General features: G+C 45.3%; 1 protein-coding gene across 3 annotated transcripts in view; it reads left to right on the forward strand.

The window, feature by feature from the left end:
* LOC137561739 (serine protease FAM111A-like) overlaps positions 1–16834 on the forward strand; it is an 85105-nt gene that overhangs the window by 27122 nt on the left and 41149 nt on the right. For all 3 annotated transcript variants that reach the window (XM_068273082.1, XM_068273084.1, XM_068273083.1), the window contains exons 4-5: positions 1667–1759; positions 7390–7485. In XM_068273082.1, coding sequence (XP_068129183.1) covers positions 1667–1759; positions 7390–7485 — 189 coding nt within the window. The remainder of the gene's footprint in view (positions 1–1666; positions 1760–7389; positions 7486–16834) is intronic.

A 16834-nucleotide genomic window follows, 5' to 3' on the forward strand; every position in this document is an offset into this window, starting at 1 on the left:
TGCAGTTTTAAATGATGGTTTTTATTATTTAGTGAGAAAAAAACCCTCAAAACCTACATGGCCCTGTGTGAAAAAGAAATTGCCCCCTGAACCTAATAACTGGTTGGGCCACCCTTAGCAGCAATAACTGCAATCAAGCGTTTGCGATAACTTGCAATGAGTCTTTTACAGTGCTCTGGAGGAATTTTGGCCCACTCATCTTTGCAGAATTGTTGTAATTCAGCTTTATTTGAGGGTTTTCTAGCATGAACCGCCTTTTTAAGGTCATGCCACAACATCTCAATAGGATTCAGGTCAGGACTTTGACTAGGCCACTCCAAAGTCTTCATTTTGTTTTTCTTCAGCCATTCAGAGGTGGATTTGCTGGTGTGTTTTGGGTCATTGTCCTGCTGCAGCACCCAAGATCGCTTCAGCTTGAGTTGACGAACAGATGGCCGGACATTCTCCTTCAGGATTTTTTGGTAGACAGTAGAATTCATGGTTCCATCTATCACAGCAAGCCTTCCAGGTCCTGAAGCAGCAAAACAACCCCAGACCATCACACTACCACCACCATATTTTACTGTTGGTATGATGTTCTTTTGATGAAATGCTGTGTTACTTCTACGCCAGATGTAACGAGACACACACCTTCTAAAAAGTTCAACTTTTGTCTCGTCGGTCCACAAGGTATTTTCCCAAAAGTCTTGCCAAACATTGAGATGTTTTGTAGCAAAATTGAGACAAGCCTTAATGTTGTTTTTGCTTAAAAGTAGTTTGCGCCTTGGATATCTGCCATGCAGGCTGTTTTTGCCCAGTCTCTTTCTTGTGGTGGAGTCGTGAACACTGACCTTAATTGAGGCAAGTGAGGCCTGCAGTTCTTTAGATGTTGTCCTGTGGTCTTTTGTGGCCTCTCGGATGAGTTTTCTCTGCGCTCTTGGGGTAATTTTGGTCGGCCTGCCACTCCTGGGAAGGTTCATCACTGTTCCATGCTTTTGCCATTTGTGGATAATGGCTCTCACTGTGATTCGCTGGAGTCCCAAAGCTTTAGAAATGGCTTTATAACCTTTACCAGACTGATAGATCTTAATTATAGTACTTTTGTTCTCATTTGTTCCTGAATTTCTTTGGATCTTGGCATGATGTCTAGCTTTTGAGGTGCTTTTGGTCTACTTCTCTGTGTCAGATAGCTCCTATTTAAGTGATTTCTTGATTGAAACAGGTGTGGCAGTAATCAGGCCTGGGGGTGACTACAGAAATTGAACTCAGGTAAGATAAACCACAGTTAAGTTATTTTTTAACAAGGGGGGCAATCACTTTTTCACACAGGGCCATGTAGATTTTGTAGAGGTTTTTTTCTCACTAAATAATAAAAACCATCATTTAAAACTGCATTTTGTGTTGAATTATGTTATCTTTGACTAATAGTTAACGGTTTTTGATGAGAAGAAACATTTAAGTGTGACAAACATGCAAAAGAATAAAAAATCAGGAAGGGGGCAAATCGTTTTTCACACCACTGTATGTTGTCCAATTATTTTTTTGATGGGCCTTGGGGAGAAAACATGTGCGTAACAACAGTTATACTGAATGTTTTCTGAATCACTGACCCAAAATCAGTAGCAAATCAGGTTTCTTAATTTGTATGGCCTTCTTACATTTGAACAATTGTTTTTTTATTCTGCAGCAAAGCCAAGACGTCAAACAGTACTCTGGAGTGGAAATGCCTGTGATATCCACTGCAGGAAGGAAAAGACAAGCTGGACCACCTACAAAAAAGGTTACATGGTCTTCAAAAAAGGGGAGTAAGGGCAGTGGAGTAGCTAAGGAGCGTTGGCCTCCAGTGCAAGTTTTACATTGGGGCCTCTCAATCACACTTTACATAGTAATTGATATGGCACACCAACACCTGCAGTATCAAAGGTACAAGAAGGGGATGGGGAACAGTTTGATGATGATTACTCCTATTTAATGCATCTATAAAAGTGCTTATTACCAGCACAGGAACAATAAAGAGCTAATACTGTGTTTGAGGCAGGTCCCCTCCGGGCCCCTATTGCCCAAGGGCCCCGATGCAGTCACAACCTCTGCATCCTCTATTGCTACACCACTGAGTAAGGGCTAGATAGGACTTTGCAGTCCATTTCTTGGACATTTTGTTCAAAGGTCTGTTTTGGGAAACCTGAACTGATATGTGAAATGATGAGAAGGCATGTTCGGGAACAGTTTTGCGAAATGCCTGTGCCAACGTGTACGGGGAGGCGTGATCATTGGCAGAAGGTGTTGTATTGACCCATCTCGCTGCCTTTAGCCAGTGAGCTGCACGTTGCTCTTCATCTTACCGACACTTCTTCTTATACAACTGGAAGTTTGGAGAGCACCGTGCAGTGCATCAACTGTAGGCTGCAACATAGGTAAGTTAACCCCTTCTGCTGCAGACTGTGTCTGTACATGCTGGGACAATTTTGCATTTTATGAAACTGTTCCTGTGCATTCATAAAGATGAAATAATTATGTGTACGTTTAGTACCAAGCATACATACAGAAGTGTATGGGGCCTGAGGGGTTCTGGGTTCTGGCAAGAAGGGGAGCTACCATGAAGCAAAGTGAAGCACATGCAGCTCTGGTCAAGTGCCTGATAAGTGCCTTCAAGTTCTCAGGGGGGTGCTTGCTGGTATAATATAGATTCTAAATGTCATTCAATAGTAGCCTTGCAACAACAAATCGATGTTACAAATGATGAAAGGCGGACACAAGGGTGTCCATGTGCCTTCAAAGAGTTTTTTTTTCTTCAGATTGTGATTTGGCATGAGGGGGGTCCCAGTAGGATTGCCCAGTATTTGGCCCAGAAATTTCTGATGGTGGCCCTATACATATAACTAGACTATGTTCCTTTTTCTCACTAAAGGTTGACGAATTTAGGTACGCAAATTACATTTTCTCTCAAGGCTTGGTGGGAGCACTATAGAGGCAAACACATTTTTATTTTACAGCTGACTGTCAGCAGAAACCTCTAGACTTGGGTAGAGATGGCGCGAACAGTTTGTCGGCAGACAGTTCTTGGTGAACATGGGCTTGTTCTCTGTTCGCATTTAACGCGGATTTTGGGGATCCTCCTGATCAGGGTGCCAGTGCAGTTTCTAGGTTAAATTTCTCCCAGGGCGAGTGTCAAAAAATACATGGAACAAAGAAAAATTAAATCAGGCCCTAGGCAATGTGACTGTGGGTACATGTAAGAGTGATGTGCAGGTACTCTGCAGGGGAATGAGGGGATTTCTCCTCTATTACACATTCTTCATGCATGATCTAACCATGGATCAAGCCCTAGGCAATGTAACTGTGGGTGCATGTAAGAGTGATGTGCAGGTGCTCTGCAGGGGAATGAGGTGATTCTTCATGCACAATCTGAACCAGGTTTACAGGTGAAAAACATCACCTCTGCGTTCAATGTGCACATCAGATCTGCAGGGTGTGCATACGTAGAGTACTACTGGGGGCATCACAGTGGCACAGTGGTTAGCTCTCTTGCCTTGCAGCACTGGGCACCTGGTTCGAATCCCAGACAGGGCACTGTTTGTACAGTTTGTATATTCTCCCTGTGTCTGTGTGGGTTTCCTCTGGGCACTCCAGTTTCCACCCATATCTCAAAAACATACAGATACGTTAATTGGCTTCCCCCTAAAATTGACCCTAGGCTACGATACAAACACTTCACTATACATACATAGACATAACTACGGCAGCGATTAGATTGTGAGCTCCTCTGAGGACATTCAGTGATATGACTATGTACTCTAAAGTGAGGGCAGAATATGTCAGTGCTATATAAATACATAATAATAATAATAATAATATGGCAGGACATTAGACTATGGTGGGATGGGTAGCAGGGGGGAATAGTGGTTACAGGTGGTTTTATATAATTCTAAATCGGGCTTAGGAGCCTGTCAGCGCAAATTGTGACCTGCACTGAGTGGGGCTCTCTAGCTGAGGGGTTGTTGGAAGACCTGCAAGTGCCACTAGGGAAGGGGGGGGGGGCTTTTTAGCTAAGGAAGGTAGCCTAGCACATAAGCCTATCCTGGCAGGACAGGTGACAGTAAGCAGTGAATGAACAACGCATACAGGGAAACAATGTGGGCACAGCATAGACACCTATCAGCATCCCTGAGTGTACACTGGACCTAAGTACAGGTATATCAGTACAGGGAGACAATGTGGGCATCTACCAGAAGCCCTGAGGGTACACTGGAAGTACAGGGAAGCAGTGTGAGCACAGCATGGGCCCCGATCAGTATTTCTGAGGATACACTGGAATAACAGGCATATCAGTACAGGGAAGCACAATATGGGCACAGCATGGGCATCTATCAGCATCCCAGAGTATACACTGGAAGTGCAGGCATATAAGTAGAGGGCACAATATAAGCACCCCATGGGCACCTGTCAGCAGTCCCGAGGATGTGGGCACATTTATAGAACAGGTGTCAGACTAAGCTGACAATGAGGGAGAGGTGGGCTAACATGATTCCAGCACCCACCTATGGAGTCGTCGTCCTCCCCATCAGGGAGCTCAGGTAGCTGTTGCTACTTTTCTCTGGTGAGCTGAGTCAGGGTGCCCACCTGGGTACCTTCAGCAGGATCAGCCTGGCGGTTCCTCCTCCTCCAGGGTAGGGGTGAGCAGGTTGTCCAGCACAATCCTCTTAGTGCCCCCTCCTCATCCTCATAGTCTCTATCAGGGGTGGCAGGAGGGGGTAGCGCCAGCACCATCAATCCATTCCTGATCCATAGCGGGGGCAGGCTGTGGTCATCCATCTGGCGGGCGGCGGCGGCGCTAGTTGACATTCAGGGCGGACGGCAGGCAGCGTGACTCTTCCAGTCACATCCGGATTCCACCTCTGCCCCCGCCCGGCACTAAGGCAGCTTACAGGAAAGCCCGAAGACTCAGAGGCCGCATCTACGGTGGTGGGCTGCCAGTTCACACTTCACAGCCCAGGGGCGATGAGACAGCCACAACTCCTCCATCGGCGACGCTGCGCACTTCCTGGCCTGCAATACCGCTACAGTCATCACGTGGTGACGTCAGAGCGGAAGGAGAAGGCCGCAGGACGCCTAGGAGGAGTGTGGGTGGGAAGGACGGTGATCGCGCTGGCGTACTTTCGTTAGCCTTCACCGTGCATCACCAGCTCAGTGGGCTCCAGCAGTGTCTTCCTGCCTGCGCCCCCCTTCCTTCACCTGCCAATTTGCGCTCAGTGCGGTCGCCCGGCCCGCACGGTGGAAAAAACGGCCCTGCAGGATGCTATGGGTGCTCCAGGGTGATGCTATAGGTGCGGTAGGCGGGGAGAAGAGTGGAAAGGAGTGCACAGGAGGGCGGATGGAGCGGCTCTAGCTATACTAAGTATAGGAGTCAGGAGGATCTCCATTGGTCTGTTAAACCACTGGGGAGATTTGGAGCCAAATTCAAAGATGCTTTTGGCTCTAGCAATACTTATAGTTGGAGCTACGGTGTGTGGCAGCGGAGATCTTCAATCAAGCTTGCATGTTAATATAGAGCAGAGAATATTGGCGTGGGATCATTTCCGAGGATATTGCCTTGAGAACTTTTTTTTTAAAGGTAAGTATTTCAGGTTAATTGAGCATAATAAAATACTTTTTTGTGGTTGTGTTTTTATTTCATTTAACTCTTTGTGGAAATGGGCAAGGGGAACAATGTACCCCTAAACTCATTTCTCCTGGGGAGGGGGCAGGCATCTGGGGGTCCCCTTCTTCTATATATATTATTAATACATTTATATAATGTTAATACATTATCTGTCATTTTACAGCAGTAATTTTGCTAATTTTTCCTTTAACTTTTAGCATCGATTTTCTTATAAACTATAAGGTCTTTTGCTCTCCTTAACATACCCTGCAAATTTGGTGTTTCTACCACGTAAGGGGGGCTTTGCTATTAACCGGTAAAGTCAGTGGCCGTTGAAACATTTCCCACAATCAGAATGAGAACTTTAAAATTGATTTTCTCAAAAACTATACGGTATTTTTGATTTTTTTTCCAATTGTATTCACTGTCCTCCTCCCCATTACCGTGCAACTTTGGTGTTTCTAGCTTTTAAAGGGGGCTTTGCTATTAACTGCTTAAGCTGTCAGGCATTTGCCTGCCATTTAAGTCTATGGAGTCTGCCGCGAACAGCCGATTCGCCGAAAATTGGAGGTTCGCTACATTACTAGACTTGGGTCTTTGTTTTAGAGGTAAGCCATACCATAATGACTTTGACCTCCCCTTTCTTGGGACTCAGGGCATTGCTTTATGAGTGGTGTCCTAGGTATGGACTTTCAGCTTGACATTTGTTTGGTTTAACTGTTAGATTAACAGCTGCCAGCTTGTCCTACACTTAAGACAGATCACTGTGGTGTCATTCCCAGGTGTTTCTAAACACTGCAATGTTGTGCACTAGAGAGACTGCAAAGTCTAAAACTCTCATCATCTGGCCATTCATAGCTCACTGGAAGGTGATGGGATTGTTTTTCCATTTTAAAAAGCATTATCTTGAGGTCCTAAAGCCCAAACTGAGTGATGAAAGCCAATTACACCCAAGTCTCAGGAGCTAGGGGAAATTTGCCAGTACCATTGATTCAGATCCACCACGACTGTTAGGTAGCTGTCAGACACCAGCTCATCCAACACCTCAAGCAGGGGGTAGGCTGACTACAAATGGGTGGCCCATCAGGGCCGGATTTAGGCCTAGGCCACCTAGGCCATGGCCTAGGGCACCACAGGAGGAAGGGCACCAAAGCAGCAGGCTAATCTGGTGCAGCATTTTCAAGCTTGCAAATGCTGCAATGCAGGGAGATCAGGTGAGTGCCTGACCGCAGTACTCTGCTGCTAGCCGCCTGTGCAGCAGCCACCTTGCTCTCTGTGCATGTTTGCATTGTGGCCAACGGCCATGGACTTGGGCAGTATTGGAGACGGAAAGGAAGAGGAAGCTTCTGCACTGGAGGCGAGCGGAGAAATGAGTGACACTGATGGCAGCTGCGGTGTGAAGGCGAGCTGGCTATCTATACTAGAGGGAAGGGGGAGGGGTCATCTGGCTACCTATACTGGGGGGGTCATCAAGCTACCTATACTAGAGGGAAGGGGGGAGGGGTCATCTCGCTACCTATACTAAAGGGGGGCAGCTAGTGACAGTGGCCTAGGGCGGTAAAGACTACAAATCCGGCCCTGTGGCCCATGTCATATCCCTGCTCTTTAGCACCGTGGATATACCAATAATTGGATATGCCAATATTTAGTGATACTGCTTTAAAATATATAGGACATGAAGTTCATGTAAAATTCTTTATTCTGTAAAATAAGAATTGAGCAGGAGTCCAAAAATGTTTTGTGGAATTTAATTTATGGTTTTATTCCGTCAGTGTAAACAGGGAAAGAAGAAGCTTAGCGACATTACTGGTCGAGTAATTAATATAGAGAATGGACAACGTACCAAGCAGCCTATAACTACGGAGAAGGTAATACTGCCTGCAGGAAAGCTGAGAAGTACTTACATGTTAAAGCACTACTTCAAATACAGTTTTATGTACAGTGTAACTGTTGGGCATATAGTCAAAAATGAATTCTTTATATTTATCTGGTAAACAAGTATTAAGGATGTTAACCAGGCAATCCAAAAGTTAAAATCACTATTACTTTTCTTGTTGATAAATGACCATTCCCCAGTATACCTGACTCTTATTTGGTACACACAAAATTTGGTACACAAAAAGGAAGTTGCAGGGCATGCTGGGTTGTCCTTTTTTGCTTCTCTACTTCCCCTCAGACTTAACTAATGCAGCCTGATTGGCTGAAGCCTGTATCCCTCCCACACTTCTGTTCCTCTCTGATTGGCCAATATTTCTCATGCTGAGACTAGTGATGGGAATTCCGGCTCTTCTCGGAGAATCGGCTCTTCTGAATCGGCTCCCATTAAAGAGCCGCCTCTTACGGCTCTCAATCGGCTCTTAATTAAATATCACTAGACACCACTCAGAATCGGAGTAAAAGCCCCAGCCCCGTCTCCATGACAACTCCAGACTGCTTCTCTGACTGGGGCAATCCCTCCTGCTATTGCTCTGCTCCACCCCATACACTCCTACAAGCTGCAAGAGGAGGACTACATCTCCCAGCATACCTCAGCGCCCTTTACATAGTTACATAGTTATTTTGGTTGAAAAAAGACATACGTCCATCGAGTTCAACCAGTACAAAGTACAACTCCAGCCTGCTCCCTCACATATCCCTGTTGATCCAGAGGAAGGCAAAAAAACCCTTACAAGGCATGGTCCAATTAGCCCCAAAGGGAAAAATTCCTTCCCGACTCCAGATGGCAATCAGATAAGATCCCTGGATCAACATCATTAGGCATTACCTAGTAATTGTAGCCATGGATGTCTTTCAACACAAGGAAAGCATCTAAGCCCCCTTTAAATGCAGATATAGAGTTTGCCATAACGACTTCCTGTGGCAATGCATTCCACATCTTAATCACTCTTACCGTAAAGAACCCTTTCCTAAATAAATGGCTAAAACGTTTTTCCTTCATGCGCAGATCATGTCCTCTAGTCCTTTGAGAAGGCCTAGGGACAAAAAGCTCATCCGCCAAGCTATTATATTGCCCTCTGATGTATTTATACATGTTAATTAGATCTCCTCTAAGGCGTCTTTTCTCTAGACTAAATAAACCCAGTTTATCTAACCTTTCTTGGTAAGCGAGACCTTCCATCCCACGTATCAATTTTGTTGCTCGTCTCTGCACCTGCTCTAAAACTGCAATATCGTTTTTGTAATGTGGTGCCCAGAACTGAATTCCATATTCCAGATGTGACCTTACTAGAGAGTTAAACAGGGGCAATATTATGCTAGCATCTCGAATTTTTATTTCCCTTTTAACCCCCTTGGCGGTATGAAAAATACCGCCAGGGGGAAGCGCAACAGTTTTTTTTAATTATTTTTTTTTTTTTATCATGTAGCGAGCCGAGGGCTCGCTACATGATAGCCGCTGCTCAGCGGCATCCCCCCAGCCCCGCCGATCGCCTCCGGCGATAGGCGATCAGGAAATCCCGTTCAAAGAACGGGATTTCCTGGAGGGCTTCCCCCGTCGCCATGGCGACGGGGCGGGATGACGTCACCGACGTCAGCGACGTCGGGACGTCATTGGGAGACCCGATCCACCCCTCGGCGCTGCCTGGCACTGATTGGCCAGGCAGCGCTCGGGGTCTGGGGGGGGGGGGCGCACGCCGCACCGGATAGCGGCGATCGGGCGCGCGGCGGCGGCGATCGGGGTGCTGGCGCAGCTAGCAAAGTGCTAGCTGCAGCCAGCAAAAAAAAAATTAAGTAAATCGGCCCAGCAGGGCCTGAGCGGCACCCTCCGGCGGCTTACCCCGTGTCACACACGGGGTTACCGCCAAGGAGGTTAATGCATCCCAAAATTTTGTTAGCTTTAGCTGCAGCGGCTTGGCATTGAGTACGATTATTTAACTTGTTGTCGATGAGTACTCCTAAGTCCTTCTCCAAGTTTGATGTCCCCAACTGTATCCCATTTATTTTGTATGGTGCTAGACCATTGGTACGACCAAAATGCATGACTTTACATTTGTCAACATTGAACTTCATCTGCCATGTATGTGCCCATATAGCCATCCTATCCAGATCCTGTTGCAATATGACACTATCTTCCTGAGAGTTAATGATTTATTACACAGCAAATCAGAGCTGTGTGGGGCGGCTGAGGCATCGGCTCTTTCAAACTGAGAACCGGCTCTTGTCGTTCACAGCAAAGAGCCGGCTCTTAGAGCCGGCTCGTTCGCAAACGACCCATCACTAGCTGAGAAAAACAATGCACTTTCTATAGTGAAGGGAGGGCAATCAGGCAGAGGAGACTAAAGGGGGGAAATGACATCAGGATTGGCTTCAAAATAGCCACAGTTAAAATGGGAAATGCTAAGAAGCATTTTCTCTTTTTTTACTGTAGAAAATTCCCTAAAATCAAAACGAGGACAGTGCAATACATATGTTATGTGAGTAGAGCAAGTATTTATCTACTTATATGTGTTTTTTTTTCTGAGATAGTATGGCTGACAACTCCTCTTTAAAGCAATCTTAAGGCGGACCTAATGGAAAAAATGAGGCACTTGCCTATAAAGAGGGAGGCCTCTGGATACTCCGCAGGCTTCCTGTGTTTTCCTCCAGACCACCGCTACTCAGGACTTTCTTGAAGTTCATGTCTGTGCTCCCCGCTGTACACAAGCATGGCTCTGCACCCGCCTGAGTACAGCCACACCTGCGCACTAGCATGGAGCTGCGAGTTCAGGTTTACTGCGGAGGCGTTCTCACAAAGGCACAGTACTGCCGCACTCGTACACAGCAGGGAGCATGTCCGCGATAGCATATCTAACAAGCTCTTGCGGGATATATTTCGGCGGTCTGTGTGTGGCAACAGGGGTCTCCAGGTGGACATGGGAAGCTTCTTCAGGGGTAAGTATCTAATTTTTTTCCGTTAGGTTTGCTCCGGGTACACTTTAAATTCTGTTTTAAACTAATTGTGCATGCATTTATTGTGAAAACTTTCTGCAAAGTACTAAGGAATGGTTCGCATCCCTGCCATTTACTAATGAGGACCATAAAGTAAAACAGCTGTATGCATGTTGGGTTGATGTGGCTCTGTAATATTTATAAGCTGTAGGCTCATCATGCACAGTGGTTCTGGATGTGTGCCTAGCTTATAGGGTCATAAAGAGATGATTTGCATATTTGGGAGTGATGCATCATGGGAAACCACAGCTGCTCACTTAAAGAGGACCTGTAACCCAGGATTGAACTTCATTCCAATCAGTAGCTGATACTAGAGGCCTGCGTCGGGGCGGGTACCCGCGGGTTACCCGAAAAGCGGGTCGGGTTCGGGTACCCATTTTCTGCGGGTGCTAATTGGGTGCGGGTACCAGATTCACCAGAAAGCGGGTTGCAGGTCGCGTGCGGATAACGGGGCGGCGGGTGCGGGTCTGAAAAATTGGACCCGCTCAGGGCATCAGATTGGGTTACCTGAAATGTGGTTTGGGTTCGGGTACCCGTTTTGATTTAATCGGGTTGTGGGTCGGGTGCGTGAACCAGATTCACCAGAAAGCATGTTGCGGGTCGGGTACGGGTCTGAAACATTAGACTCGCGCAAGTTGATATCCCCTTTCCCACGACAATGTTTTACCCTTTGTGAATAGATCATCAGGGGGGTCTGTATGGGTGATATTGTGGTGAAACCCCTCCCACAGTGTGATGTCATGATCAAGGTCCTGACAGTTTGCTGTCTGTGATCTTTGCTACATTGTGGAAAATAATGGCTTTTTCCAACTGCCAAGCAAGTAGTGTTTACCTTTGTGCATAGAACTCTCAGTAACGAACAATCCTTACAGAGCAGCTGACAGAACATCAATGTCATTTGATACATTTCAGAATATAAATCAAGGAGAGGAGAGATTTTACAATGGGAAAACACTGACTCAATAATCTATAAATAAATACTGTAAAAACTAAGCAACTTTATTCATCATATTATTTTCACTGCACTTCCTCCTTAATTATTGCAAATACGTTCTGGTTTAAAGAGACAAAATTACATTTAGCATCACTTTTTAGTTTTAAAATCTTTTATTAGGCACAAGTGCCAATTTTCAGAAAGCATATACAAACAGTCAGTGGGCCCAACATGGGCTGCCAATGTCACATAAATACAGTATTGTAAAAGAAAATCAAATACAGTCAGTAAGATCAAATACAGTCAACAAGAAAACACAGAAAGATATAAGCACAGCTTAAAGTGGTCTGAAACTCCAACATAACATTCAATAAAAATGTGTTTTCCTACTTTTTATAACTTATACAGTTATCATATTTGCTTTTGTGCACATGTAAAATTTGTCTGTTTACAAATCACAAGTTTCCAAAGTGTAGTTTATCTTGCCCTGAAACCTGGCATTGTATTTTATTCAAAATGCTTTTTATCATATATTGACACCTTCTAAGTAGCTGTTCTGAGCTGTTTGTGTGCTTGAAGCACAGAGAGCTTCACAGAGCTCCTTTTCACTTGTTACACTGTTTACACACATGTATCAACATTGGAATGCAAACAAAGATTCTATTATCTCCAGTTTGGATGTGGATTTGAAGCTGAATGGTAGGACAGAGTGCTTTGTTTAACCAAGTCAGTGATGTGGGATAGTAGCTTTCAAGCTGTGAAGAATCTTTTAGAGCAAAGTAGAAATGCTGACTTTCAGACCACTTTAATATGGCCCATAGGAAAGATGTTTATTATGACAAAAAAAAATTGTGTGTCGAAGGCTGGTATCCTAACTAAATGAATACAGGCACATGAAGCCAGCCTTTAATCAATAAATGTACAAATACAATGTAAAATAAAATTTGTGACCACTATAAAATTGCAAAATTTAAAATACCTGTAAATGCATACAAATAATAAGTATGTTTCTTCCACATTAAAATGAGCCATAAATTACTTTTCTCCCATCTTGCTGTCACATTTAGTAGGTAGTAGAAATCTGACAGAACTGACAGGTTTTGGTGTAGTCCATCTCTTCATAGGGGATTCTTAGCATGGCCTTTATTTTTTATAAAGGCACCCCTTGAAAAGGATTTATATAAAGATGCTGGCCATGCTTCTGGTTCGCTGCACACTTTTTTGGCAGTTAGACGGATCAACTGCCATTCACTGAGTGCTTTTGAAAATAAAGAAAACCCTGGGAATCCCCTATGAGGAGATGGGTTAGTCCAAAACCTGTTGTTTCTGTCAGATTTCTACTACCTACTGAAAGTGACAGGAAGATAGGAGATAAGCAATTTATGGCTCATTTTACTCTGCAAGAAACATATTTCTTGTATGCGTTTACATGTTTTTTACATTTTTGTGATAGTGGTCCAGTTGATTCTGAGTGCCTCTAGAGATGCCACGGGAAATCCAAAGGTCTCATACCTTTTGAAGAAGTGAAGAATCCGGTCACCCTCAATAGCATTTATACAATACATTAAGGTTTGATTCATTCTATCAACCTCTTTGGCGGAAGAGAGATTTGGGGTAGCCATACATCAGGAGACTTGGCAGCTGATCGACCATCCAATTCAATTATTATAATCAAATCAGATAAAAATTGGTTCCGCCGAGTGCATTCCTGATCAAATATGCAACCAATTTCGGGCCAAAATTGGTAGCATGAATTGGTCGGACATGCTGCAAGATGTAGGACCTACTTGCTTGATCAGGTGCGCAGCGGTAATATTATACGAGCAACAAAACCCCCAATGCTGTCCCTTTTAACCATTTAAGCCTTCTGGACGTAGGAGCTACATCCAGAAGGCCATGTGCGCTCCCGCGGACGATCGTGCGTGTGCACGCACGCTCCCGGCCGCGGATCGTTAGCCCAGGAATTAATTAATAGGGACATGGTGCCTGATGATTGATTCCTCTCCCCGACAGAAAAAGCGACTGCTTCTCTCGGAAGCCTCGCTTTTTCTGCCTCTTATGTCCCCCTACGTCGCTCTAAGCGTACATGTTACACTTAGAGTGACATCATGTAAACAAACTCAAGGTTGCCATCTTGTGGCCAAAAAGTAAAACTACATCTACATGTAAAAAAAAAAAAATTACATATTTACATAAAAAAATTACTATTTACATCCCACCCTCCCAAAAATACCCAAATAAAATGTTTAATAAAAAAAAAAAGAAAAAACATTACAATAAAAAAAAGAAAAACACGTAAATATTTACCTAAGGGTCTAAACTTTTTAAATATCAATGTAAAGATGAAATATTTCTATTTTTTTTTATTATTATCAGCTTGTAAATAGTGATGGATGCAAAATGGAAAAAAATGCACTGTTAATTCCAAATAAAATATTGTCGCCAGATGTTGTGATAGGGACATAATTTAAACGGTGTAATAACCGGGACTATTAGGCAAAAACAATACGTGAGTTTTAATTATGGAGGCATGTATTATTTTAAAACTATAATGGCCAAAAACTGAGAAATAATGATTTTTTTCAGTTTTTTTTTCTTATTCTTCCTGTTAAAATGCATTTACAGTAAAGTGGCTCTTAGCAAAATGTACCACCCAAAGAAAGCCTAATTGGTGGCGGAAAAAACAAGATATAGATCAGTTCATTGTGATAAGTAGTGATAAAGTTATAGGCTAATAAATGGGAGGTGATAATTTCTCGGATGCATAAAGTGAAAACGACTGAAGGCTGAAGCTGAAGTGGTTAATGTGCATTGTACTCCTCCCCCCTCCCCCCCTCATTACCCAGTGCACTATACATTACCTGTCCGTGTCTGCCGCTGGCTCCGGGTGCAGTCCTTGGTCCATACATGCACCCTACATGGGTGTGTGTATAATGCCACACCCGTGCCCAAGTGTATGCCAGCAACCACGTGGGGCACGTGTATGGACGAAGGACGGAGCCAGCGGCAGACACATACAGGTAACGTATAGTGCACTGGGGGGGCACATTGCACATTGGGGCACAGCAGCATCACAAAACTGATTCTGGATCAATTTCACCATAAAATTGATCAGGAATTGGCCTATGGTGTATGACATTCCCTGAAAAAGATTTATACAAAGATGCTGGCCAGCCTCTCTGCTCGCTGCACACTATTTTGGCAGTTGGACAGAGCAACTGCCAGTCACGAAGTGCTTTTAAAAATAAAGAAAACCCTGAGAACCCTCCCCCCCCCCCATGAGAAGATGGGCTAGTCCAAAATCTGTTGGTAATGTCAGTTTTCTACTACCTACTGTAAGTGACAGCAACATAGGAGAAAAGTAATTTATGGCTCATTTTACTCTGGGAGAAATGTACTTCTTGTTTGCATGTGTTTTAAATTTTAAAATTTTTGCGACAGTTCCTCTTTAAAGAAAGCCTGTATTAAGAATAATGTCCCCTGGGGGGTACTTACCTCGTCCTCCGGTTTCCCATCAATCTCCTTCTGCAGCCCCCCCCGAAGTGCAGCGATGTAAATATTTACCTTCCGCAACCCTGCGCAGGCACACTAGCCAGTCTTCCTTTGAGTTAAGTCGGAAATAAGCGAACCTGATCAATCCACTCTACTGCGCAGGTGCGAGTCCTTTTGCGCCTGCGCAGTAGAGCGGATACGATCGGGCTCAGCTATTTCTGCTTAGCCCAAAGAACCGCTAATGCGCCTGCGCTGGAAACCTGGAGAGGTAAATAAATCAAGCCTTGTCAGGCTTGTGGGGGGAGGATTCTGGGAGGATTCGAGGGAGCCACTGCTGGATTTCCTGCAGCTACAGGGGATGTGGGAAGCCTCATTGGGACCCTGAGGCTTCCCCCTACTGAGGTAAGTACCCCCAGGGGACTTATTTTTTACACAGAGTCTCTTTAAGTTATCCATACATCAGGCGACTTGGCAGCCGAACACCTATCCGATTCGATTATTATAATTGAATGAAAATTGGTTCTGCCAACTGCATGCCTGACTGACAATGTGACCAATTTCGAGACGAAAATTGGTCACATTGTCGATCGCACATGCTGCAAGATGTTGAGCCGACTTGCTTGATCAGGTGCGCAGCAGGAACGGTGCAATTTAGGGTCGATCGACGAATGCGGAGAAACCCCCAGCGATGTCCCCCCCCCCCTCCCCTCCAATGTGAAATGTCCCCCGGTGCCCAGTGCATGGATCACATTACATGTCCGCGGCCTCCGCTTGTCCTTCCGCTAGCTCCGGGTGCACTCCTTGCTCCATACACGCGCATCACATGGTTTCCTAGTAAGGGCACATGTGTGACTTCAGACATCATACACACGGCCAGGTTACAAGGCAACCACGTGACGTGCGTGTTTGAAGAACAGAGTGCGCCAGGAGCAAGCGGAGACAATCGAAGGCTGCAGACAGGTACCGTTTACCTTGCACTGGGCACCGGGGGGGGAGGGACATTTAACATTAGGGGGACAGCTTTGGGGCGGCGAGGCGGTCAGATGCAGCATCACAAGTCCGATTTTGGATCGATTTCAGCATGAAACTGATCGGGGATCGTCCTGTGGGTTATGGACAGCTAACAGATCTCTCTCTTATCAGATTCGATTAAAGAGACATTTGTCTGTTGTTCAAATCTGCGCATGCATCGCTATACATACCTTTAGCTGTGCTGCACATACAATGAATTACCTCATACCGTATATACTCGAGTATAAGCCGACCCCCAACTTTTCCCTAACAATTGGGAAAAATTATTGACCTGTGTATAAGCTGAGGATAGTAAATGCTCCAGCTACTGGCCCAACTGAGTGCCCCCATAGGCACAACAGAGCAGGGAGGGCACAGTGGTGATAGCTGTGTGGGCTTTGTGCCATGCTGCCCCCCTCTTTGGCAAAGTGCATGCTAATTGGCCCCACCTCTAAATCCCCCTTCCCCCACTACCATAGGCACAATACAGAGCAATGGGGGTACAGTGGTGATGCTATGTGAGCTTTGTGCCATGCTGCCCCCCTCCGTGGCAGAGTGCATGCTAATTGCCCCCCCCCCCTGAGTGCCCCACACCCCACTACCACAGGCACAATACAGAGCAGTGGGGGTACAGTGGTGATGCTGTGTGAGCTTTGTGCCATGCTGCCCCCCTCCAAGGCAGAGTGCATGCTAACTGGCCCCCCTCTGAGTGCCCCCTCCCCCCACCGTAGCCACAACAGAGCAGTGGGGGCACAGTGGTAATAGCTGTGCGGTCCGTGCTGCCCCCTCTTCCTGACCGAGTGCATGCTAATTAGCATAGTGAGTTGAGGCCTATTGCGCTGCTCTCACCTCCT

This window comes from Hyperolius riggenbachi, chromosome 3 (genome assembly GCF_040937935.1).
Source record: "Hyperolius riggenbachi isolate aHypRig1 chromosome 3, aHypRig1.pri, whole genome shotgun sequence".
In the NCBI taxonomy this organism is placed as follows: domain Eukaryota; kingdom Metazoa; phylum Chordata; class Amphibia; order Anura; family Hyperoliidae; genus Hyperolius; species Hyperolius riggenbachi.